The sequence below is a fragment of the Panthera uncia genome, assembly GCF_023721935.1.
Source record: "Panthera uncia isolate 11264 chromosome D3 unlocalized genomic scaffold, Puncia_PCG_1.0 HiC_scaffold_8, whole genome shotgun sequence".
Taxonomy (NCBI): Eukaryota; Metazoa; Chordata; class Mammalia; order Carnivora; family Felidae; genus Panthera; species Panthera uncia.
Window position 1 is genome coordinate 56,520,802 of NW_026057586.1, and position 27,711 is coordinate 56,548,512.

At 41.4% G+C, this 27,711-nt stretch overlaps 1 protein-coding gene across 1 annotated transcript in view; it reads right to left on the reverse strand.

The window, feature by feature from the left end:
- Positions 1 to 27,711, reverse strand: part of LAMA1 (laminin subunit alpha 1) — a 147,590-nt gene that overhangs the window by 95,352 nt on the left and 24,527 nt on the right. Inside the window, 13 exon segments of the mRNA XM_049620411.1 lie at positions 2,204 to 2,314; positions 5,284 to 5,395; positions 6,181 to 6,392; positions 7,598 to 7,699; positions 9,697 to 9,870; positions 11,075 to 11,215; positions 12,865 to 13,025; positions 15,195 to 15,300; positions 15,980 to 16,158; positions 17,998 to 18,115; positions 21,534 to 21,623; positions 24,129 to 24,308; positions 25,230 to 25,472. Of these exon segments, the coding sequence (XP_049476368.1) occupies positions 2,204 to 2,314; positions 5,284 to 5,395; positions 6,181 to 6,392; positions 7,598 to 7,699; positions 9,697 to 9,870; positions 11,075 to 11,215; positions 12,865 to 13,025; positions 15,195 to 15,300; positions 15,980 to 16,158; positions 17,998 to 18,115; positions 21,534 to 21,623; positions 24,129 to 24,308; positions 25,230 to 25,472 (1,929 nt within the window).

Consider the following 27,711-nt stretch of genomic DNA (forward strand, 5'->3'; position numbering starts at 1 on the left):
AAACATCGTGGTGGTGGGGCCAGAATCATCAGCGGCTGCTACATCTAAGGGGAAAATTTGATGATGATTATGTCCACTTGCAAAATAGGTATGATATGATTTTTTGCTCAAAGGGCCAGAACGGGGTTTTCTTTTTCTTTGGGAAAGCCATTATGGAGTTCTGCTAAAAAACCTACTAAGGGTCTGTTTTTTTCTTTTCATTTAAGATTCTTTTTTAATTTGAAAGAGAGAGAGAGTGAGAGTGTGAGCAGGGGAGAGGGGCAGAAGGGGGAGAGGGAGGGAGGGAGAGAGAGAGAGAGAGAGAGAGAAACTTAACAGGCTCCACGCTCAGTGCAGAGCCACACGCAGGGCTCAATCCCACAACCTTGGGATCATGACCTGAGCCAAAATCAAGAGTTGGACGCTCAACCGACTGAGCCACCCGGGGAACCACTACTGCCGGGCCCCAAGTATCTGTTTTAATGTTGTCTCAGTCACCATCCCTTTAAGTGACCAGCCCTGTTGGAGGAGCTGGTATGTTAAGGATGAGAATGTTCATCTCCTTGGGAAGGAAAAACATCTTCTCTTGATTGGAGAAGAAAAATAACCTCACAGTGGAAAAACCCGACTGTCACCACCTTATCCGGCTGTCCCAGGCTAACGTCCCCGGGAAGAAGACCAGACCGCATGCTCCTGGCAGTGTGCAACGAGAGGGCATGTCACCTTCGCGTCTTCTTGCCTAAAATGCTTGACACTGGAGAGGAATGGGACATGAGTGGAAAACCTGACGAAATCGGAGTGAAGTCCGCAGTTCCGTGGATGGGATGCTGCCAGCGTGAATTTCTTAGTTTCAGTCACTGGACTCTGGTTATGCAAGACCATCAGGGGATGATGTGTGAAGGTTGCACAGGGTCTCTCTACACTGGTTTTGTAAGCCTTTCTGTACATCTAACATGGTTTCCAAAACTTTTTCAATGATAAAAATCATTATCATTTATTATATTTAGAACTTGAAGGCCAGTGGCTATCAGCATCTTCGCTTTAACGGGGGTATCTATTTTTATATTTTGTCAATATATATTAATAGAAGCCTGTGCAAACACCCTTTCAGCTCGCCTGTACCTTAAGTCATCGGTGCCACAACCACGGTCTGCCGACCACCCCTCGCTATTGGCAGAGGCCCTTGGAAGGCTGGCCTCGAGAACGCATGTGGAAAGGCAGAGGCATTTAAAAAAGCAGCGACCTCATCAAGCTCTGGGAAACTGATCCTGAGGCACTGAGTGTGTGTGCAAATCATCATTTTATGCATTTCCTACAGACACTTGCATTCCCAGAACAAAGAAAGGAACAAAGAACAAAATGAAAGCTTTACTTACAGAATCAAGAAAAACCAGGCTCTAGAGAGAATAAGCAATCCAGGGCATCTCCCTGGGTCTGATAATTAATTTTCCCTAGCCCTAGGACTCAATCAATCTCTTTTGGAAAGAGTATGAAGGTTTCCCTGCAGTGAATCAGACTCAGCTGATTAACATATGTGTTCACTCCATCTACGTGCAGTAAATCCATTAGAACCCAGGAGTATGGCCTGGCTTCCGGGCAAAAGAACCGAAAAGAATTTCTGATTGAAGTTAAAAAACAAGTCTTGCCCTGTATCTGCCCCAAAGTTCATTCTCAAGATTAACTGCATATTTGTCAAGCCATGTTTCAACTCATGTTGCATGAAAGAAGTATTTGTTTGAAGAGTTTATCCAAGCTAACAACTATGAAGCATTATATATTGTACAAATGAGTGTGATTATCAGAAATTTTATTATCCCTTTTATGATATGCTGTGTAATATGTTAAAAAATGCTAGCATTTTCATGTAAAACACCCGATCCTTTTTATTTAATTGGTGGATAATATTTTCTACCTGTATATAGCTTTATAATCTTACAAAGTAAATTCGTTGTTCTAATAAAAAACCCGCAAAGAAATTATATATCCCTTTTCCGTTTTCACCAAAGTAACATTTTTTTTTTTTTTTCCAAAAAAGAGTGTGTGTGGCGGGGGGAAGCAGGAAACATTTTATGACATGAACTTAAGTCTGCAAATTTCCTTTGGAGTCTACAAGGGCAGGGATAATCTCCTGTGAAGGAAGCATTTTGTTCAAAACCACTTCTGCATAGCAGATGGCTTTGGGATGGGTGGGAGGGGGCATTCAAGGTTTTAGGAACAGACTCACAAAGCAAACGCCGTGGATATCGCATTCAGTTGCATGGCCATGGCATTCACAGGGTTGACAAATTCCTCCAAAGAGTATTCCATCCACACGATAATAGCCAGGGAGACAGGACTGCAAAAGAGGGGCGGGTAACACACACCGGTGAAGGCAACCTTGGACATTATCGAAACCATCATCTTTTTTCATTATTATTTAAAAAATTTTTTAAGTTTATTTATTTACTGAGGGGGAGAGAGAGAGAGAGAGAGAGAGACAGAAAGAGCGAGCATGAGTGGGGGAGCGGGAGAGAGAGAGGGAGACAGAGAATTCCAAGCAGGCTCCACACTGTCAGTGCAGAGCCCCACACAGGGCTCGAAATCAGGAAACCTCGAGACTGTGACCTGAGCCAAAATCAAGAGCGGACGCTTAACCAACTGAGCCACCCAGGCGCCCCTCATCTTCTTTTCAATATGTTAGAAACATAAATGGCTCCATTTTCTAGAAGTAGAGAAACTTCTCTTTTTCCCCCTCAAACTTCTTTATCGAGGCATCATCTACGTGCCATAAAATGCTCCCATTTTAAGGGCACGGTTCAATGAATTTTTTAGTAAACTTCCCAAAGTGTGCAACCGTCACCATAAATCTAGCTCCTTATTTATTTTTGTTATTATTTATTTTTAATTTTTAAATTAAAACAAATGTATATATAATTTATCGTCAGGTTAGCCAACATACAGTGTGCTCTTGGTTTTGGGGGTAGATTCCCGTGATTCATCGCTTACATATGACACCCAGTGCTTATCCCAACAAGTGCCCTCCTCAACGCCCACCACCCACTAACCCCTTATTTCTTTTTAAAGGTAGAAGCACGCACGCCCAAACCTGGTGGCTATACAATGGGTCCGCATGTACTTCAGTGGTATCCCACCGCAATATTATTAGAAATCATGTAACACTCAGCCACTTAACCAGTGTTTCGATCAAGAGGGCATTTTCCTCTCAACTTGATTTTATTTTCTTCTGCTTATAACTCACTAAATATTACCATCAAAGTCTTCAAGCATAGGTCGGTGTCAAACCGCATCAGTTTAATGGAGCATTACAGGTGTGCTTTCTGAAGTATCCAGGGCCATCCCCTGCCTGTGAGGAGCTGGGGACCACCCCGCACACAGTCATGAGAATGTCATAATTCTCATGATGACTCTGAGAAATATTCTGTTTGATAGACATGAAATCTGGAACACAGAACAGTTAGGCACCAGGCCCACTGTGCCAGTGGAGGGAGTAAAGTCACCACCCAGACCCGTGGCCACAGGACTGCCAGGGGCCACACCAGACACAAAACATGTTCAGAATGCAGACTGGGGAGTGATGACTTTGGAGGCCAGCATACTCCCGTGGGGCCACGGATGAGGGATGTGGATTTCGTTTTTACTTGTTGCAAAAAGTATTAAAACTGCATTTTCATTATATAAATAATATATACATGCATTCATTCATACTGACCTTGTGAATGTCCTCTAATATCTCCATGCAGCCATACTCCCCTCAAGGGCAATGGGCTAGTCTACAGGTGGGCACCAACTGGGGTGGGGGTCTGTGTGGTCCCTACAGTGCTATCAAGAATTCCATTCCTGGGGCGCCTGGCTGGCGTCTGACTCTTGATCTCAGCTCAGGTCCTGATCTCAAGGTTCGTGAGTTTGAGCCCCACCTTGGGCTCTGTGCGGATGGTGCAGAGCCTGCTTGGGATTTTGTCTCTCCTTCTCTCTGCCCCACCCCAGCTCGTTCTCTCTCTCTCTCTCTCTCAAAATAAATAAATAAACTTAAAAAAAAGAAAAGAACTCCATTCCCCACCAATAGCTGCCCGATTCCTTATGTCAGCCTTTGATTAAAGAATTTGTTCTATTGTCTGACAAAAACACTGAAACATTTGTGTTAAGCTTCGTGCACTTGCTTGAGCCATCATCGTAGGCACATCAGTACTCTTCTCTCCAAACCCAGTGGACTTTTGAGTTCTCCAGCAGCAACTGCTCACTGCTGCCCCCTCTTGGTCTAGCTGGGACAGGCCTTTACTTGATCTGCCCGCTTTCCTATTTCCACACCCCACACTCTATAAGGTAGCCTTAAGGTCATTTACCCATTAAATATTAACTACACAGGAATTAGGACCTACAGACATTTCCTTGGCCTAAGAATAAATGTTTCAGATCTAAAAAAAAAAAAAAAGTTCATTGGATCAAAAAAGAAACAACTCTGCAAAAAATTTAAAATAGCAATAGAAATATTTAATTAAATATTTACATCATGAAGCATGGGCCAGCTTTCTTAACTGCAATGTTTATAATTTGATAAACATCCATAAAAACGAATCATAAATACAGTGTTCTCACTTTGTAAAAATGATTGCCAATCACAGCCAATGACAAATGTTCATAATTATAGTCAGTCTTGAACACGGGAGAGGCGGGACTGTGGGGCGGTTAATAGCACAGATGAACTTGAAACCTGATGTGACTACTTCCTAGCTCTTTCCTACAGAAAGAGGTTAGGATGGTGCCAAATACACAGAAAGTTGTCAATACTTATGTCCAAATCGTTTCAAAATATATTTCAAAAAAAATTTTTTAACCAACAGATTACTTTTAGTGATGATTCAAGTGCATTTTCTCACCCTTCATTGTGGGATGGAGCTCACCTAAGTTAACATAGCTGGGGGCCATAAAAAAGTCTCAAAACGGGCCTGGCTTGTCCAGTGCTTTCTAGATTGCATGCTGGTGATTAGCAAACATTCAGATACAATCAAGTTCAGTCCTCCTTAGAAATGCAAAATATGGCATGCAGTTTTCCAGATGACTAAGGCAAGAGGGTAGACTTAATTCGGAGCATTTCCAGGTGCCCCAGAACCCCCCTCTGCAGGTGGCACCAGATTTCTTTAAACATTGTGTTTGCTAATATTCCTATAGCCTGTAAAAGTCTGAGCCAAACGTGGGGTTTCTAAGTTAAAAACCAAGTGTGGGCCACTGTATTACCTTCAGGGTGCTTTCTTCCCCTTAGGAAAGAACAAAAGGGAGGGGTCAGGAAGGGAATAAGAGAAGCCTTACCTCACAGGAGATCCCTGCATAGCCTTGGGGACATTCGCAGCGCTCCACCTCCGTGGCCAGTGCCAGGTCTATAACGTTAGGGCTGGCTGTGTCCAAAGAGACAGAATCCAACCTACCAATAGATAGGGGTCATCACGTGACTTAGATACCCACCTGCAAATGACATCTAACACCTTGAGGAAGGTGGATTCTTAAAAAAGGCCTGTTCAAGCAAAACGGTGATGTGACTTTTGTAAGTAAAGATTTTCACACCAATATGATTTCTGCAAGCCATCAGTATTCGCTGGAAAGCCTTTGCAACATTTGGTGGAAAGACATGTGATTGCCCAGACAGCTGTGGGAAGGATCTGATGCTGTCCAGTCTGAGCTGAAGTGCTTCAAAAAAACGAATCTATTCAATAATCCTATCTTGAATACAGAGATTGTCCTTAAATGTATAATTCCGTGTTTGCTTTAGCTGTAGCCAATGTTTATACTTAGCCTGGCATTGCCAGAAATTGCCCTTCTAGAAGCAATAAAAAGACTAAGGATGGGAACATTAGCTTAAATAGACAGTAAAATCTAAGACCGTTAACATCGGGAGGGTGAAAACTAGATAGAGGCAAGATGGTCCAGCCAATTGTTAACTTGTCAGGAAGTTCTCAGAAAAACACCCTAAACGTTTCTGATCCCGACGTCAAGACTATCTCCTTACTGAGACACACATTTGTCATAGACAACTATTCTTACATCTTCCATAAAATTATAGTAATAAAAATATTTTTACAACAGCTGGTTCCATTAGGTGTGCCCTTAAAATAATCAAGTAAAATATATTATGCTTGAAATGCATAATAACAGATAAACACAAGATTAAAATACCTTCACCAAAACCCTTCCCTCTCTTTCAATACCCACCTGTAAAGAGCCATTTTTGCAGAATTATAGTTGGCTCTGATCAGGAGATGTGTCACATTGGCAAGGACAGTCATCAGTTGGTCACGATCTATCTCCTTTTTGTTATTAAAATCTCGGAAGTTCTCTGGCACAAGTCTGACCACGTTTAAATACTCTTCATAGGGCTGTAATGACAGGCCCTCAGCCTGGGTGCTTAAAGTGAGTCCATTTCCCTAACATTCAAAACAAGAGGAAATATATTTGTAATTCAACTTCACGGCCAAAAAGTAAAAGCAAATTTGTATTCAGCAACATGGCTTTTCATTTGTGCTTAGGTTCTCAGGGTAAACATGTAATTGTGTCTATAGCTCTTGGTCCAGAACAATCAGAGGAAAGGTGTTTCAATGTAGCACCCTCAGAGGGAATCAGACTGTAAATCTAAAGACGGGGTCCTTCCCTGGGATCTCAGAAAAGAAACGGCATATAGTCGCCCACAATTTTCCTCAAAGCAATCAATCTGACACACCTAATCTTTTTTTTTTAAACTTTTAAAAAATGTTTTCATTTATATTTGAGAGAGAGAGAGAGAGAGAGAAAGAGACAGTGTGTGAGTGGGGGAGGGGCAGAGAGAGATGGAGTCAGAATCTGAAGCCGCCTCCAGACTCTGAGCTGTCAGGACAGAGCCCAACGCGGGGCTCGAACCCACGAGCTATGAGATCATGACCTGAGCTGACGCTGGATGCTCAACTGACTGAGCCCAGGCGCCCCATGACACTCATAATCTTTAACTGAAGAGCAAAAGTAGAAAAAGTATGTAAAAATACCTCTAGCTTTCATAAATTGCCATTCACAAAAATGCTTTATGTCACACTGTTCCCACCCCGCGCAGGCTGGACAGGGAGATTTCAGTCATTAAAGGTGCAGACTAGAATCTGAAGTGGTTTCGTACCTTTGGGAAAACTACTGGGGAGGCTGAGCTGGGTCTTTTGGTGACGGGGGAGGAGAAGAATGAGGGGACAGGATTAGGGACAGAGGCTGAGAACAAAAATGGCACCGCATGTCCTGTCCCCACACTGCCAGGCGCTGTCACCTAACCATTCATATGGGGGCCAACGTGGCAGGAGGAGACAGAGGGACTCAAATGGCTGACAAGGCAGTTCCAACATCAAGACAAACACCTGTCTCCCTTTTAAATGTGAAAAGATGTGTCAGCTTCCAGGATCCAGGGAAGAGCCGCGCGTGCTCCCCTGAGGCAGTTCCGGAAATGGACCCAGAGACACTCAGTCTGGTCGGTTTCCAGATGAGGCAAAGCACTGCTGAATGGCCACCCGGCCAAGCGCTCCTTGCTACTAGAGCCTCCCTTAGCTACTCGGAGTTACAAAACTGTCACCCAACTAAGCCCTTGAGCTCCACAGCAAAGCAGCGTGAGAGCACCTACCTTGATGATGACATCGGTGTGCGACATGAGGTCGCCATCCACTGTCTCCACTGGAATATCATAGGACACTGTGTACTTCAGGAATCCACCGAAAGCAGTCAGCTGAAACACGTAAGCGAGCGTGAACACCAAGGGCAAATGATCACAGCCCCTCAGCAAGAGGAAGTGGTGGCTAGATCCATCGGGAAACAACCAGGCGACAAGGTGTCCAAGTGGCCACAGTATGTAAGGAGGTTCACATTAAGCCAGTGAAAAGAAAGCATATTACAAGAATATTTTGTTTAATTGATATTACCATAAGGCAGGACATAATTTTTTACTGTTTATTTTTGAGAGAGAGAGAGAGAGGAGGGAGGGACAGAGAGAGAGGGAGACAGAGGATCTGAAGCTTAACAGCAAAGAGCCTGATGCGGGGCTCGAACTCACGAACCACAAGACCATGACCTGAGCTGTCAGATGTGGAACTGACTGAGCCACCTAGGCGTCTCGATGCAGGATATAATTTAAGTGGACAGAAGAAAGATGTACTCCTTCTTAGAGACCCTAAGGTTAATTAGCATAAATAAACTCCTGTGAATCACACAATAGACATGTACTTCACTTAAATCCTCTAGGATTTAGGAGTTAAATCCATGACAATAACCCCAACATTCTGATCTCACTGCCTGATTGTAGGAGAACAATAAGGAACCTGTCTCATCTGCCAGAAGAAAGACAAAAGCTTTATCTTCCTGGTCATAGCCTCTAATGTAAAGTGGAGATTTTCTTTGCGACAGGTATGTTACAACAATATCATGTTCAGAATCTAGTCTTTGCACCACAGAATCGGAGAGGCGATCTTAACAGAAAAAAAGAAATCACTGACTATTGGTAATAAGATCACATAAACAGTACATCTTCTAGGATTATAATTTGATGGGAAAAGGAATCATTTTCAAAATAAGCACCACTTAAACCTAAATCTAAGGTAAAACAAGATTTTACTAAAATCTAAGTAAAACTTAGTAAGTAAGTAAAATCTAACTAAAACTTACTAAATCTAAGTAAAACAAAATCTAAAATTAAAATATAACCAACAAATGAAACAGAAGCTTACCAAGCTAAAAAACCTACACTACGATGAAACATACCATTACTTTATTTTTTTATTTAAAGAAGAAAAAATTTTTTAATGTTTATTTATTTTTGAGAGACAGAGACGTGGCACAAGTGGGGGAGGGGCAAAGAGAGAGGGAGACCCAGAATCGAAAGCAGGCTCCGGGCTCTGAGCTGTCAGCACAGAGCCCGACGCGGGGCTCAAACTCACGAACTGTGAGATCATGACCTGAGCTGAAGTCGGCCGCTCAGCCGACTGAGCCACCCAGGCACCCCAACATACCATGACTTCAAAACAAACTGAACGCGTGGCGAAGGTGAACACAGAGCTCGCGTTACTGAGATGGATTCCACTGAGTATATTCCCAGGTCATCCGAATCTGGAGAGAAGGCGTTATTGGTGAGGAGGAAGGGGACAACAGCATTGAGGGGAGACTTAAGTCACAGCAACCAAATTTCTGCCTCACGGAACCACCATTTTGTATTTTCTTCAAATGGAAAGTACTCTATCTGTCGCTGACTGTGGATGTTAGGCGGGAGACAGCCTGTCTTGACGCTGAAACCGGCAGTGCCCCAGCCTCACAGCGCAGCCCTCCCTGCCTGAGTACCTCCTACGTGCCAGGCTCACTACCGTGCCATGGGGCCAAGGAATGTACAGGGCTAACCAGACAAAGCAGGAATGTGACCGACACTTCACACAGGCCCACGTGATCCAGGAACCCAGAGCAAAGTAGAAAGTCTGTCAGGGGAGGAGGGGACCAGGCTTCCTACAACAGACTGCTTATGACCGATATGGCCGAGTAAAAAGTCTGTCTTTTAATGATGTAATAAAGTCAAGTAAGGATAAGCAAGACCATGTGGGTCAGGCAAGTGTAAGCAAATGCTGTGTAATTTTCTGTCAAACCCTCAAGTGACCATAAGACGACTTAAAGTGCCAAGTTACGTTCTTTCTTAACGTGCTTTGAGATCTTTGTCCAAGCTGTTACTTCCGATGATGGCCCTACCTTATTTCCGAGGTAGGCCTCCGGTGCCGACCAGTAATACTCGGAAGTCAGCCTCTGCGTGGCCACCGTGTTGTTGATGCTAATCTGATGACGCCCACCCAGTGCGTCTTGCTGAGATGGGATCTTGCTCGGACTGATCAGGTCGGTGACAAGCCACCCAGACATGTCTTTCACCTTAAAAAAAGATTCAGAATTTAGGAATACGAGATAGAAGTCATCTTAGGTTTCACCCAGAAATCCTCACGGTGAAGAAACAGATCCAGAAAGCTTAGCTAGGGACAGAGCTAACACACTGTGGCCACAGAACCACACGACCCATGACCCTTCTACCTGTCAAAGGGCCGAGAAGACCTGAGAACGAGTCAAACACTCCTCAAATCCAGATCAATTATAGCCAGGTAGGTGAGCAAAATTGTCAAGGCCACGGATATATATCTTAGATTAAAAAAAAAAATGGCAAAGACCTTAGTAAATGCATTGAACAAAATGTCTTTTGCTAACTCTGATTTCTTCATCATTGCTTCCTGTTTTTTACCAACAAGATGAAAAGTATATCAGTATAACCTCCAGATCCTATCCTCCCAATTTGTCACCTACAAAGACAGGACAAGCCATCGCACCAGCATCGTGGCCACAGGGATTCACCTTCATTCCCAGGTACTGACTGAGATTCCCACTCCCTCCCCTATGTGGTTCCCACTCCTCCTAACCTGCCAGTGACGGAGGGAGGGGAAAGGGAGGGCAAGGAGAGTCAGGGACTAGCAACCCCCAACCCCTCCCTGAATACCAGTCTCCCGAGATGGGCCATGGGGAGGCAAGGTGGTTCCCATGGATGAGCCCTATGCCCTACAGTCCTCCCTAACCCCCAGCCATCACACTGTCCTCCCAAGGCACCACGTGGCATCCCCCTAGGACTTCCCACTCCCAGAACAACTGAGGCTACCTTTCCTCATAATCCCTATGTCACTCACTGTTGTTCCTACCCTCACCAGGTTCTCTGAACTAGAAAATTCTGCATAAGCCCTTGTCCTGATGTGCTTCCTGGCCCGAGACCAGTGTGGAGCAGATGTGGTGAGATCTGACCCCACAACCTGATACATTTCCCCACAGGAGAAATTTAAACGTGATACATTCTACGATACCATAATATCGTATTGTTTGGATAGGGAAATGTATGTAGGAACAAACACATGACCAGGAAAGAAACTTTTGTGACACTTTAGTAGTAAGCTGCCTCTGATCTATGCCAATGTCATTCCAAACTGCCAAGAGGGGTATTACAGGGAAAGGCAGCCTCCATGCTTTAGAACACAGCTCCCAGACAGCTCATTTGAGACGGCTCGATTCTTAAATCCTGGCTCCGGGAAGGTACCCGCACCTGACTGATGGACCAAGAAAGGCTGTCGCAGACATCAGAAACGCCAAAGCAGAAGCACTCCAAGCAGCCCTCGGGGTTTCTCTCCTTCAAGTTATAGAATCCTGGCTTGCAGAGGTCACAATTTTCCCCTTCAACATTTTCCTGCACGTTAGAGAAAAGATTAGCTTTGAAACCACTGTGTTCTAGGTAGACGGAATTAAGTGACATTAACATGACATTAACAAGAAAGGCATTTGGTGATCCAGAGAAACAGGTAAATAAATAGATGCTCAAAGTAAATGTAAAGCCTCATGACGTCATTAATTCCAGGACACATATTTTCAAATAATTACCATTTAATTTTGTAGTCAAGAATGAGGGTCAGGATCTCAGAGCTTGGTCATTATTTTGAAATGGCTTTTTTCGTATTGTTTTAAGTCTCCCATTTTTGCTAGTCTTTAAAGAATCTTAAAATCTGAAGAGTGCTATGTAATTGTCTTATTGATAAATGCTCAAGACTATTTTCAGTCACTTATAACATGTGCCTAAGACTCTGATTACATAGGAAGAAGCACATAAGATACAATGGGAAGTCTTACAATTATGGTTATCATGAGGAAATGGATATTAATATCAGATAGCAAAAAAGCTCTACCACCCTGGTACCCAATTAATATGTTTTTATCACTGTCTAATTCCTTTTTTTTAAACTTTATTTTTAACGTTTATTCATTTTTGAGAGACAGAGACAGAGTATGAGTGGAAGAGGGGCAGAGAGAGGGAGACACAGAATCTGAAGCAGGCTCCAGGCTCTGAGCTGTCAGCACACAGCCCAATGTGGGGCTTGAACTCATGAACCGTGAGATCATGACCTGAGCTGAAGTCAAACACTTAACTGACCGAGCCACCCAGGAACCCCTCCAATCCCTTTTTTTAAAGTTTATTTATTTATTCTGAGAGACAGAGACAGAGAAAGAGTGAAAGAGTGCACCATGAGCAAGCACAAGCAGGGGAGGGCAGAGAGAAGGAGAGAGAGAATTCCAAGTGGGCTCCATGCTGTGTCAGGGCAGAGCCCAACTCAGGGCTCAATCTCACAAACCATGAGATCATGACCTGAGCCAAAATCAAGAAATCGGATGCTTAACTGAGTCACCCAGGTACTCCCATCCAACTCCTTTTTTAAAATATTTATTTATTTATTTTGAGACAGAGAGAGCGAGAGTGGGTTAGGGGCAGAGAGAGGAACAGAGGGAGAATCCCAATCAGACTCTATACTGTCAGCACAGAGCCTGACGTAGGGCTTGAATGCACAAACTGTGAAATCACGACCTGAGCTGAAACCAAGGGTCAGACGCTTAACTGACTGAGCCACCCAGGCACCCCCCCATCCAATTCCTTTTTAAGAGAAATCTACAATAATGTATCTGCCTTTAATTTATGTTCTTATAAATTTAGTATTTACCTGGTTCTCCTCTAAACATTAAGCTGGAAAAGGATGTCATACACGAGGTTAATGGCCCAGGCTTCAGAAATGCAGTATTTGGTTTCATCTTGGAAGTCACAGAAATACCTCTGGACTATGTGGCCATTGCCCAGAAGCCACCAAAAAAAACCCAAACTGGGCGTGCCTATCTAAGTCTGAGGACATGGATGTGACATAACCTCATGCTTGTCAGGAAGGTGCGGAGAAGGAGAGTTCTATTTAAATCTTGCTGCCTTGCTCAAGAACTGATCTTCTGAGCCTGTGGAATGTGTTCCTTTCTTGCACACCTCAAAGGAAACTCAGGGTCACCTTTAACCCCCACACATACCTTGCAGAGACAGGGCTCTGAGCATGGGTCCTCGTTCACACTGCCAGCCCGGCTACACTCACAGCGGACACAGGCTGGGTAAGCCTTATAACCAAATTGGCAGTGATCACATTTTTCTCCTGCATAGCCTTCCTTGCATGGACATTGACCTGGCCACTTCCCTGGGAAGAAAAGGATAGTGATGGCCCATCAGGAGGGTAAAAAGTAAAGTAGGGGTTGGCAAACTATTTCTGTAAAGGGCCAGACATGAAATATTCCAAACTTTTTGACCAAAGGATTGCTGTTGCAATTACCCAACTCTGCCATGACTGTTCCTTTTTTTTTTTTTTTTTAACGTTTATTTATTTTTGAGACAGAGAGAGACAGAGCATGAACAGGGGAGGGTCAGAGAGAGGGAGACTCAGAATCTGAAACAGGCTCCAGGCTCTGAGCTGTCAGCACAGAGCCTGACGCGGGGCTCGAACTCACGGACCGCGAGATCATGACCTGAGCCGAAGTCGGACGCTCAACCGACCGAGCCACCCAGGCACCCCTCTGCCATGACTGTTTCAAAGCAGCCATGCATAATACATAAACTGATGGGCATCGCTCTGTTCCAATAAAACTTTATATACAAAAACAGGCGGTGTGCCAGCTACAGCACTTGGACCATAGTTTGTCAACCCATGGTTTAAAAAAAGAAAACAGAGATGAGAAACAGAGGCTAGTGAGAAGGTAAAACGGTGCCATGACTTTGGAAAACAGTTCGGTACGTCTTCAAAATATTAAGCAGGGAGTTACTCTATGACCCAGCAATTCCACTCCTAACCTTTTACCTAAGAAAAATGAAAACATACATCCACAAAGAAGTTACACAGGGATGTTTGTAGCAGCATTATTCCTAATAACCAGAAAGTGGAAACTTTCTGGTTATTAACTGCTATAAAATGTGGTATATAAATGCAATGGAGTAGTATTCAGAAAAGAAAAGGACTAACGTACTGATAGATGCTATAACACGGATAAACCTTGAAAACATTATGCTAAGAAGCCAGTTTCAAAAGACCATATATTGTATGGTTCTATTTATATGAAATGTCCAGAATAGGCAAATTTACAGAGAGAAAGTAGATTAGCGGTTGCCTAGGGCTGCGGTGGAGGTTGCGGAGGGAAATGGGGAATGATTACCAACAGGTAACAGCGATGAAAATGGTCTAATATTAGGCTGCCTTGACGGTTGTAATCATGAATATACCAAACCGACACTTTAAATGGGTGAATTGTATGCTAGTGAAGTGTATCACAATACAACGTTTTGTTTTGTTTTGTTTTGTTTCGTTTTGTTTTGAAAGCACAAGACAAATGGTAAAGGGCAGTGAGCAGTATCTCTGCTTTAATGCCAGCTTTGAAACTTTCTAGTTGTGTAACCTCAGCCAAGTTTATTAACTGCTTTGCGCTAGTTTCCTTGCTTATAAAATGCGTTAAATAATTTCTGCTATGGTTGAATGCTTAAATGATACATTTTTTAAAATGAGCCCAATCAAGGGTAATTGTCGCTACAATCAACATCACCCTCATTAGCATTAAGTTCCCATCACCAGTCACATGTAGGGATTAATTCAGTTCTGTAAATTACCCTCCACATTTCGGGCCCCACAGTTGGCACATCCTTTCCTGTGGATCGATAGCCATTTTAACTGCTAGTGACTGAGAATTGGATAAGGTCACAGAAATCGTTGAAAAATGCAACCTTTTCAGGAGATTCTGGTATTCGCAAGTCCTTTGCCAGTGTTTGAAACAGAAAGAACACTGACATTTGCAAAGTTAGCAGGAGAATTTGTTTGCTCTGCCAGATGATGTATGCAAAAGCCTTGTGAGTGTCTTCTAAGGACTAAATAGAGGCATTGCTATTTACTGTGTTCCCATTTGGCTTTAAACTGAGCCTTACTTCTTCTCTCATCAAACACGCAATTACCTGCTCGAATGTCATTTCATCACCCAGCGTTGCCCCCTTTACACCTCATCCTCCTCCAATCATGATTCCTAATTCTGCTTTATACCCATAGCCTTCATCCCTACCTGGAGTTACATTACGCATGTACTTGTTTGTCTACCTGTGAGCAGGAATTTTGATCATGATGTTCAAGTACATATTCCTGGGTTCTAAAAACATCGCCTGACACATGGTAAGTGCTTCATAAGTGTTTTGTGAACAGAATAATTGATAGAGGATCATATCATCCAATTGCTATCCAAAGGTAACAGTTCCACCAGGTACAAATCTCACACACACACACACACACACACACACACACAATCAATTCAAGCACAAAAACGAATCAAGTACTTACCTTTGTGTAAGCCAGATTGAGGCTTATCCTTAATACAGACAGAACTGAGGGACCCAAAAGGGTCACAGTCACAGGGACGACAAGGGTTGTCATCATAAGGAGATACCTGAAAGGCAGAGTTTGTCCTGGATTATCTCACTGAAAACAATAGCGATATTAGCAATAATAACAATACCAATGACAAGGGATCGCCTTTTTATTCAAGATGTGACGATCATAATGATTTTGTGTACCCAAGGAGGGTGTGTCTCAGGAAAATAAGGTGAGCTCAAGCCAGAAAGCCCCAAACAGTTTTGTAATGGGACAGGAGGTAGTATCATTAGCGGAGTGTCATCCTTTCCCGTGACCATGGCTACATGGCTGCCCATGCTCTGCTCTCTCTCTCACAGCCATACAGGAGCATCACCCAGACCAGACCGCCACAGGGAGCCAGGTCGTAGCTGCATATCAAGTCAACCAGGGAGGCACAGCCAAGATACAGCTGTGATAGTTCTTGGCTGACTCCACATTCACAGTTAGTGTTACAAAACCAAGATCACACAGCCAGTAGGCCCCCCCACCCCCCAAACAAGTTAAATAACAAGTGGCCATCCTACTCTGAGCAAGAGAACAGGACAGATCGAGTAGGAAGCTGATGTCTGAAAAACGCTACTGGCATAAAAAGAATATAAATGAAACATCCCAAAAGGAAGTGAGTTTCCAATACTGAAGACGACACTTGGTGAAGTCCCTCTTCCACCTCGACAAGGCAGCGAAATTCAGCTATGGCGAAGAAACACTCTTACGTCGTGTGGTCTGTAATATCCATCGATACAGGTTTCACAGTTGATTCCCATGGTGTTCTGCAGGCAGCTGATGCACACCCCGCCTCCTCTGAACTGTCCCGCGGTATTCAAGCTTCTCCTCTGATTTGCAACATTTCCATCATAGTAACAGTCTTGGGCTTTATTGTGACAATTACACTCTAGGAGAATTTTAATATCTCAATTCATATATTTATTATGTCCTATATAAAGAAAACCCTTCCCTCCCTAAGTTTCCATGACTGCAAATTAAATTAAAATTCCAGAATAGGTCATTTTAATAGGATATGGGAAATCTTATGGAGGACAATGGAAGTAGCTGTCAACACTATAAACATGCACACCCACCGGACCCCTCACCCTATCTCCCGGGATCGTATCCTGCGGAAATACTTGGCACTTACGAATGACATATATAGGGCTAATTGCTGCACCACTATTGGTGTTAACAAAAGACTGGTAACACCCAAACTATTCATGGACAGGTAGCTATTTTAATTACGTTGCATCCATTTAATGGAATTCAGTGTTCCTGTTTTTAAAAACAGCACTGATAGTGAACAGTGTGATGGTTCCGAGAGTGGAGGTGGGTGGGGGGGATGGGTGAAATAGGTGAAGGGGATTAAAAGCTCACTCATCATGATGAGCACTGAGTAACGTGTAGAATTGTGAATCACTATATTGTACACCTGAAACTAACATAATGCTGTACGTTAATTACACTAGAATTAAAATAAAATAAAATTCATAAATGAGAACAGCATTTCATATTGCACGTATCGTTAAATAGAAAAGCGATGTGGAGAATGGCATGCATCGCATGTCAGGTTCTGTGTCCACACTAGGTTGGGGCAGGAATATGTTGATGTAGGCTTTATTTGCATAAAAATTCCAGGAAGAACACAGTAGGAAATAGTAAAAAGTGGGAAGGATGGGGCGCCTGGGTGGCTCGGTCCGTTAAGCATCCGACTTCAGCTCAGGTTATGATCTCACAGCTCGTGAGTTCGAGCCCCGCATCAGGCTCTGTGCCGACAGCTCAGAGCCTGGAGCCTGCTTGGAATTCTGTGTGTGTGTCTCTCTCTCTGCCTCTCCCCTGCTCATGCTCTGTCTGTCTGTCTGTCTCTCTCTCTCTCAAGAATAAATAAACATTAAAAAAAATTTTTTAAGTGGGAAGGTTGGAGATGGGGTGGAAGTAATACTTTCCACCACATATTTGTGTATATTGGTAGATGTTGGAACCGTGTGAATAAATTGCCTATTTAAAAATTAAACCCAAAATGGGGTGCCTGGGTGGCTCAGTCGGTTAAGCGTCCGACTTCGGCTCAGGTCACGATCTCACGATCCGTGAGTTCGAGCCCCGCGTCAGGCTCTGGGCTGATGGCTCAGAGCCTGGAGCCTGCTTCCGATTCTGTGTCTCCCTTTCTCTCTGCCCCTCCGCCGTTCATGCTCTGTCTCTCTCTGTCTCAAAAATAAATAAACGTTAAGAAAATAAAAATTAAAATTAAAACTAAACCCAAATTAAGGGCATCTGGGTGGCTCCATCAGTTAAGAGTCTGACTTCGGCTCAGGTCATGATCTCATGGTTCACGAGTTTGAGTCCCACATCGGGCTTTCTGCTCTCAGCACAGAGCCCACTCTAGATCCTCTGTTCCCTTCTCTCTCTCTGCCCCTCCCCCACTCACACTGTCTCTTTCTCAAAAATAAATAAACATTAAAAAAATTAAACCCAAATTAATAAAGAATAAATTAATATATGGGAAGGGGAACTTTAGATAAAACAGCAAATCCCAAAAGATACACGTAGGCCTTAACACTGAGTTGTATTAAGGTAATATGTAGCTTTGGGAACTATTTGAAGAGTTAAGGAAACGGGTTATGTACTAATTACAAATGTCAGGTCATCATAGAGTTATTAAGCATATTAAGCGTATTAAGCATAGAAGCATAAAGCATATTAAGAAGGAAAACAACGACATTCTTCCAATCCTCAGTGGACTTACTTTCACACGTGTTACCGGAAGAAATGGTGCCGGGCCGCCACGGCTGCTGGTGATATCCCGGACAACACCTATTGCAGCTCTCTCCACAGGTGTTATGTTCACACTGACACTGAAGCTTCTAGAAACAGGGAATACAAAACTGCACCTGAAAATCAACCTGTATATTTTTAACTTTATTTTACAAAGAACTTACCACCGTCAAACATGTAGCATGACGGTACACGAGAGGACATGTGGCTAGATCAGAGCATAGTGGCATCTGATTTTTAGAGAAAAATGTACACCCATGGCCTGGTGACAAACAGAAGCGAGGAGGGATACAAAGCTAAAAATAAAATGGGTCCACGAACACAAAGTTTTCAGAGTAAGATGCACTGATGTTAAGGGTTTATAAGTTCCTATTAATAATTATCTTGATCTTCATAGTTTTCATCCTCAAAAGAGGATAATCCTATTCAAGAGTCAGAGAATTACAGAGTGGGGTTGGGGAGGGTGTAACAAGCCATTTCATATACGTTGTTGAAGAGAAGACAGGGTGTCAAATTATTCACTTAGTATTATGCTAACATGGGTAAACTTGATTTTCCCTTGAAAAATCACAAAATGGAAGAGGGAGAAAATGGGAGGAGGGAAGCCATTCTTTTAAAAAATATAAGCATAATTTATAACTGTAATGGCTTTTTGCTTGACAGTCTTATAGAGAGAAGAGCTTCAAAATTCATAAGGCCACTGAATTGTATGCTTGTAAATGGTTAAAATGGTAAATTGTATGTTAAGTGTATTTTACCACAAAAAAAAATTCCTAGCAAATACTTAATTACAAGCACATCTTCCAAACAAAAGATAAATAAAATAAATAAAGGGCATCCAAATTGGAAAGGAAGAAGTAAATTTCTCACTATTTGCAGATAACCTGATACCGTATATGGAAAGCCCTAAAAACACCACCAAAAAAATACTAGAACTGATCAATGAATTCATTAAAGTTACAGGATACAAAATCAATGTACAGAAATCTGTTGCATTGCTATACACTAATAATGAAGCAGCCGAAAGGGAAATTAAGAAAATAATCCCACTGGGGCACCTGGGTGATTCAGCAGGTTAAATGTCTGACTCTTGATTTCAGCTCAAATCATAATCTCATGGTTCGTGGAATCGAGTCCTACTTTGGGCTCTGCACTGACAGAGTGGAGCCTGCTTGGGATTCTCTCTCCCTCTCTCTCTGCCCCTCCCCCACTCATGTGTTTTCTCTCTCTCTCTCTCTCTCTCTCTAAGTAAATAAACATTTAAAAAAAGAAAACGATCCCATTTACAACTTCACCAAAAACAATAAAATATCTAGGAATAAGCTCAACCAAAGAGGTGAAAGAACTGTCCTCTGAAAACTATAAAATACTGATGAAACAGATTCAAGATGATGCAAAATAATGGAAGGAAATTCCATGCTCATGGATTGGAAGAACAATTAGTATCAAAATGTCTATACTATCCAAAGAAATTTGGGTAGATTTAACACAATCCCTATCAAAATACCAACAGAATTTTTCATAGAATTAGAACAAATAATTCTACAATTTGTATGGAACCACACAAGACCTTGAACAGCCAAAGCAGTCTTGAAAATGAAAACAAAACTGGAGGTATCACAATTCCAGATTTCAAGTTACATTGTAAAGTGATAGTAATTAAAACAGTATGGTACTGATATGAAAAATACACACAGAGATCAATGGAGTAGACTTAAAAACCAAGAAATAAACCCACAGTTATTTGGTAAATTAATCTTTGACAAAGGAGGAATGAATATACAATAAGAAAAAGACAGTATATTCAACAAATGGTGTTGGGAAAAGCTACATGCAAAAGAATAAAACTGGACCACTTTCTTACACCATACTTATAAACTCAAAATAGATTAAAGACCTAAATGTGAGACCTGGAACCATAAAAATCCTTGAAGAGAGCACAGGCAGTAATTTCTCTGACATGTCTCCTGGGGCAAGGGAAATAAAAGCAAAAATAAACTATTGGGAGTAAATCAAAATAAAGTTTCTGCACAGTGAAGGAAACAAACAACAAAACTAAAAGGCAACCTATTGAATGGGAGAAAATATGTACAAATGACATATGCGATAAAGGGTTAGTATCCAAAATATATAAAGACTAATACTACTAACACCTGAAAAACAAATAATCCAATTTAAAAATGGGCAGAAAACATGAACAGACATTTTTCCAAAGAAGAAATCCGGATGGCCAACAAACACATGAAAAGATGCTCCACATCACTCATCATCAGGGAAATGCAAATCAAAACTACAATGAGATATCATCTCACACCTGTCAGAATGGCTAAAATGAATAACACAAGTAACAACAGGCATTGGGGCACCCGGGTAGCTCAACTGGTTAAGCATCCGACTTCAACTCAGGTCATGATCTCATGGTTCACGAGCTAGAGCCCTGTGTAGGGTTCTGTGTTGATAGCTCAGAGCCTGGAGCCTGGTTCAGATTTTGTGCCTCCCTCTCTCTCTCTGCCCCTCTGCCCCTTGTGCTCTGTTTCTTTCTCTCTTTCTCTCTCTCAAAAATAAAGAAACATTTTTAAAAAACCCAACAGGTGTTTGTGAGGATGTGGAGAAAAAGGAACCCTCTTGCACTGTTGGTGGGAGTGCAAACTGGTGCAGCCACTGTGGAAAACAGTATGGAGTTTCCTCGAAAAGTTAAAAATAGAACTACCCTATGACCCAGTAATTGCACTACTGGGTATTTAGCCCCCAAAAACAAAAACACTAATTCAAAAGGACATGTGCACCCCTGTGTTTATAGCAGCATTATTTACAAAAGCCAAACTATGGAAACAGCCAAGTGTCTATTGATAGATGAATGAATAAAGAAGATATGGTGTATATATACACATTGCATATATATACATATATATATATATATATATATATATATATATATGTATGTAATGGAATATTATTATGCCATAAAAAAGAATGAAATCTTGCTATTTGCAACAACATGGATAGATCTAGAGAGTATAATGCTAAGTGAAATAAGACAGCCAGAAGAAGACAAATACCATATAATCTCGCTTATAGGTAGAATTTCAGAAACAAAACAAATAAGCAAAGGGAATAAAAGAGAGACACAAACCAAGAATCAGACCCTTAATTACAGAGAATGAACTGATGGTTATCAGAGGGGAGGTGGGTGGGGTATAAGAGGATGGGTGAAATAATTGAAAGAGAATAAAGAGTACACTCATCATGATGGGAAAAAAAAAACCACTGCTTTGTGCTGGACATAGTAGGAAAACAAACAAGCAAAAAAGAAATATATCCTCCAAACAAAGTGAAATAAAGTTGTGCAAAAAAATTAAACCAGTTAAATTATCTGAAAAATCTTTTTTTGCCATGTGATTTTACACCTTTGGACATCTGACTTGAATAAAAAATACAGTAAGGCAAATATTATAGCTATAACTTCTATTTGGAAGTTTTACTACACTGTAAAATACTAGAACTCACCTTTGTAGTTTCATCCCATGGGCAGCTACTGGCATGGCCATAACAAATACACATTCCGCCAACAGAAATGTCTTTGATTGAATAGTAATACTAAGGAAAACGAAAGCGACAAACAAAAATTAAAGCCTCTTCTGTTTCAGTTAAAAGAAAATGTTGGGCTCACCAACAAATAGCTCAGTTGTTATCAGTAACCTAAAAAAATAATTAGATATACATTTTAAATCATATTTCATGTACAAAGAATCCTTGTGTTCAAGTTAAGCAAATAATGTTCAAATGAGTTCATCAACAAAAACCAAAGGTGTCTAAAAGAAATTCTTATACCAAGAAATTCTTGTAACTGCACCTCATACCAGGCAGTCATATTCAAAACTCATACCACTGAAAACCCTAAGAAACATTGCTACGTTGAATACAGCACCATATAACTGAATATAGTACTTGACACAAAGCATAATAACTCATGACCAAGTAGGATTTTCCCCCAAAATGCCACGTTAGTTCAACACACAAAAATCAGTAAATTTAAATCACCATCTTAATAGAATAAAGGAGAAAAAAAATCACTTGATCGTTTCAAATAGATTCACAAAAAGCATGTTACAGAATTTAACATCATTCATTAAAAAAACTTGGCAAGCCAGTAGAAGAGAATCTCCTCAACCTAATAAAGGGAATCCAGGAACAACCAAGAGCTTGCAGTGAAAGATTAGGTGGTTTCTTCTTACAATCTATTCTCACCATTTCCATTCCACATCTATGGGAGGTGCCAGCCAGTTCAATAATGCAAGGAAAAGGAACTCAAAGGTGTAAAGAGTGTACAGTAAGACCCAACACTCATTATTTGTAGATGATATTATTGTGTACTTAGGAAAAAAATCTAAAACAAACAAAAAAAAAACTACTAGAAATAATGTGACTTTAGCAATGTCTTAATATGAAAATTAATAAAAATGGACTGTATTTCTATACACTAGCGATGAACAAATGGAAAATAAAATTTAGAAAGCCATCTATGAAGACTAACATGCAAAAATGTGTAATTCTTAAGAATAAATTGAATAATAGATGTACAAATAAACAAATAATAAAACATTGCCGAGAGGAACTACAGAAGACTTAGCTAAGTGGACAGTTATAACATGTTTACGGATCAGATGATCCAAAATTGTCAAAATGTCTTCCAAAACCCTTCCCAAACTCATCTATGAAACCAGTGAAATCCTAATGAAAATCTTAGCAGGATTTCTTTTGACAACAATGAACAAACTGATTCCAAAATTTACAAGGAAACACAGTCAACCTAGGATAGCGAAAAATATTTAAAAAATAATTCACTAGGGCTATTATAGTACCTGACTTCAAGACTTACTCTAAAAAACTATGGAAAGAAAGTTTATTATTAGCCTAAAGACAGACAAATAGATCAATAAGCCAGCATGGAGTGCAGATATAGAAGTAGATAATAGTAAAGTCAAATAATTTTCAACAAGGCACCAAAACAATTTAATGGAGGAAAGTATTTTCAACAAATGGTGCTGGAATAATTGTATGTATAGGCGGGGAAACAAAGAGCCTTGACCTCTACCTCACACCAAACACAGACATTCATTTGAAATGACAATAGATGTAAAAGTTAAAACTATAAAGCTACTAGACAGAACACAGGGTAATATCTTGGCAAACCCGGAATAAAAAACTATTTTTCAGAAAGGACACAGAAAGCATTAGGCATAACATTAAAAATGGTAAATTCGACTTCATCAAAATTAAAACCTCTTAAATGTCATGGGAAAGTGAACAAGCAAGCTCCAGACAGAGAAGATATTTGCAGTGTAGACATCTGACAAAGGACTGGTATACAAAATATATAAAGGTCTTTTATAGCTCCCTAATAAGGGGACGAAATAATTTGATCAGATACTAATAAGCACCTGTTCAACATGTGTGGTCAGGGAAATCCAAATTAACATCACAAGGAACTGCCACCATATGCACATCAGAATGGCTGACGTGGAAATGGGTGACAACCCACATCTGTGACAGCGTGTCGTGCGACAGAACTCTCACACGTTGCTGGTCTGCAAAATGGTACAACTTTCCAGAAGGCTTAGCAACTTCTTAATACTAAACACACAGCTACCCTGTAACTCAGTAATTCCACTCCTCATTTATCCAAGGGATTTGAAAATGCTTGTCCATACAAACCTTGTACGTTTACTGTAACTTAAAATCTGTACCTCCCCTTGAATATAAATTATAACTCAAATTTTAAAATTTCCTTTTAAGTGGAAACAACAACAACATCTTGCTGAAGACCACACGTGGAGCCAGAGCAGAATGTGAGAAACAAATACAACATTCGTTAAATTATGGCATTATGGGATGGGGGGAGGGGGCTTGAGGACACGAGGTCAGAACCATCCCCCAGCTTAGAGGTGGCACGTTAAACAAAGCATATATAATGATCCTCAGTGAAATAAGGAAAAAAAAAAACTCCAATTTGCGAGGAAAAGGCCAACCAAAAAGAAAAGTCTATTTCTCTTAAACAAAATAAGCTTTTCACAAGGGGCAGGAGCCCTGCCATAGACTTACTCGTCTTGTAACAATAGGATCGAGGTCTTTAGGGTCTCGGTGGCTGAGGGTCATAAGATCGGCATTGAGGGTTCTGATACGCTGTAAGCGAAGGCGGATATATCGTGCAGAAGTAAACTCCAACAGCTTGGGTGAGAGATCATCAGCACTCGGTCTGCCGTTGATTAGCGATGTATGAATCTAAATATAAAGACATCAAAATAAACAAATGTCAACTTTAACCATGCAAAAATATAGCCCTGATTGTTTACCCTGAAGATGTAATCTTTACTGATACTATCTAAAATCAAACTAACCAACTAGATTCTTGTAGAAATCCAGCATTCGTTAATTACTACCTGTGAACTACCATGCTCACAAAACATCTTCAATGAATTTCACATTATGAATTCCAGCATCTCAGCGATTGCCGGAAGACTTAACGGAACCCCTTCTCCCAGGGTGGTGAGGGTATTTTAACATGTTTCATTAGGCTATGACTTCTCTGAAACAAAGTCTAAGTGCCAGGAACAGACTGGGAGAGTGAGAGAGTGAGAGTTTCTCTGTTAATCTCTGCTCTTGAAACGAGGCAGGCTTGCTACCGAGTTCCTGCTGTGAAGAGTGCTCAGGAGGGGGTTCGTAGTTTTATCTCATCAAGCCAGGTGCCACTAAAGAACGGTGTGTTTTTTATTACACTCTGACTCTAATGAAGTGTGTACGGTCTGGGTGTGGTGAGCACTGAGCTGAAATACTTTGTGAGCCATCTCTGACACTCAACACCACCAAAGAGGAGAACTCCACAAAGAAAACTAGAAACTACATCTTTTAGAGGCATTTCAGTCCTCTCCTTAATATTTCCACAAATGTTCTTGAGCTGGTGTCACAAAAGATGCTCTGAGGAGTATCTGACAGAGTTATTGAGTTACAGCTGAGTGACCAGGGGCTCTCCTGGAAAGGACGAAATCAATACAGTGAAACGTACGGGTTACGACATCAATCATCAGCAGACACCAGTTAATACCTTAAACACAGCTGGAGAGTTACAGATCTCTGTAACCTGAACTAAGATCTATTTTGAGCGTTCTGGTGAAACACCACATGTCACTGCGGTGGGCATAGTACCTCTCCGTGCTCAAGCGGCACCAGCCTGGAATAGTAGGAGGTGCAGATCACTTCATCATCAGCCCTGTAAGTGGGTGGCCCCCGTCTTGGAGTGATATTGTAACGGGTCAAACACTCCGTGTCACTGACTGCATAGTACTGCCAGGGGCTGAACTTGGTGCCATCCAGAGAACGCTCCAAAATCCAGTTTCCGGGTCGAGGGGCATTAGCAGCTTTGATGATGACGTAGGCAACTTGAAAGACCTGAAACGAAGACACTGAGAAATCTCAAACGAGAATCAGTAGCAATTATAAAAAACAGTTCCCTTGAAAGAACTATTAGATGATCGCCAACGTCTCATAATGTAATTGCATAGAAATATTGATCAGAAATATGTCTTGTGAATGTTCTCCTGGTGGCATTGCTTTTCCAAATAAACTCAAAAAGGACTCACAAATAAATTTATATTATTATAATTATTATCAACAGTATTAATATTAAATCAGTGCTTGTGCTCTTGTTTCTAGTGTCTTTCCATCTGGATTCTGGATGATAATAGTGACATTATATTTCATAAATAGTAGCCTAAATATATTTCTTTCTTTATTTATTTTTGAGAGAGAGAGAGAGAGAGCACGCACGCTCACTTGCAAACGGGAGGGGCAGAGAAAAAGAGAGAGAGAGAATCCCAAGCAGGCTTCGTGCTGTCAGCACACAGCCTGATCGGGGCTCCATCCAACAAGAGATCACGACCTGAGCCAAAATCAATAGTTGGATGCTCAACTGACTGAGCCACCAAGGCACCCCTTAAGTGTATTTCTTATAGTAATTTGGAAATAACACATCTGAATATGAGGGGGGAAAAGTCAGTCCACTAAGCATGTGCCCGTTTGAATGACGTAAATCCAAAGCACGAACAATACTGAATGCTGAGAAGACATGGAACAACAGGGAGTCCCATTAATCGCTGATGGAAATGCAAAATGGTGGCCGCTTTGGAATGCAGTTTGTCAGTTTCTTACAAAACTAAACATATTCTTACCATAGAACCCAGCAACTGCACTCCTTGGTATTTACGTAAGTGAATGGAAAACTTCCACTGGGTGATACATCTCCAGTGATAAAAAGAAATAAGCTCTCACACTACAAAAAGATATGGAGAAACCTTAAATGCATGTTGCTAAGTGGAAGAGCCAATTTGAAAAGGCTACATACGATATAATTCCAAAAATGTGGTGTTTTGGAGAAGGTAAAAATACAGAGGCAGTAAAAAGATGAGTAGTTGTCAGGGGCTAGGGGCAAGGACAGATGACTAGGAGACCAAGGGGATTTTTAGGGCAGCAAAGCTACTCTGTATGCTACTGTAATTGCAGACACATATCATTATACATGTGTTAAAATCCATAGACTGTACAACACAAAAGAATGAAACAATGTAAATTAAGGACTTAATTAATAACCATATATCCACATCGGCCCGTCAGCTAAAATGAATGCTTTACACTAATGCAAGACTGAATAACAGTGTAGAGGAGTGAGGGGGATAGGGGACCCTGTACTTTACAGTCTTTTTTCTGTAAGCATAAAAACTGCTCAGAAAGATTAAAAACTATTCATTTAAGGGGCGCCTGGGTGGCGCAGTCGGTTAAGCGTCCGACTTCAGCCAGGTCACGATCTCGCGGTCCGTGAGTTCGAGACCCGCGTCAGGCTCTGGGCTGACGGCTCGGAGCCTGGAGCCTGTTTCCGATTCTGTGTCTCCCTCTCTCTCTGCCCCTCCCCCGTTCATGCTTTGTCTCTCTCTGTCCCAAAAATAAATAAAAAACATTGAAAAAAAAATTAAAAAAAAAAAAAAAAAAAAACTATTCATTTAAAAGGAAATAAAATTAGAAAGTGTAGAGGAGGAATAGAGGGGAAAGGGGGATGTTGATGACCACTGGCCGGACGAGGAGACCGGCCAGGTAAATCTTGGGTTTGGAAGGGGCTCTTGTAGCTATGTAGCCCCAAATTCAGCACTAAAAAGGAATCATGTCTCCACCAACCAGCCTCTCTTGGAACACTGCAGTGGCAGGAAATTCATTTGCTCTGAAGATAGTTCAACTTTCTCTGTTAGGGGATCTTTCCCTGTATTGAGTCTCAAGGTGCCTCATAAATTCCATGCCCCAGAGCTTCAGAAAAGATGCTGATTCCATTTCCTGTAACTCTCCTCCAGACAGTCGAACATGCCAATCATATATCACCTCTGGAATCCAAAGTTTTCAGCGTCAACTTTCTATTTACCTGAAGATATTCATCACTTAACAAGACCTCATTGCCCTGTCGTGATGCCCGAAATACAGCCTTACTATAAAATGCAGTTCCCATGAACTGAATACAAAATTTCGAATGTTTTCTGAATTGGGGAAAACATAGGAAAAATATTATGCCCTTTGTTCTTTAGCAAGCATTCACTCTTCTGTTAGTAAACTTAGATTAGGGTTGCAAGCAACAATACAAAAAAATGCC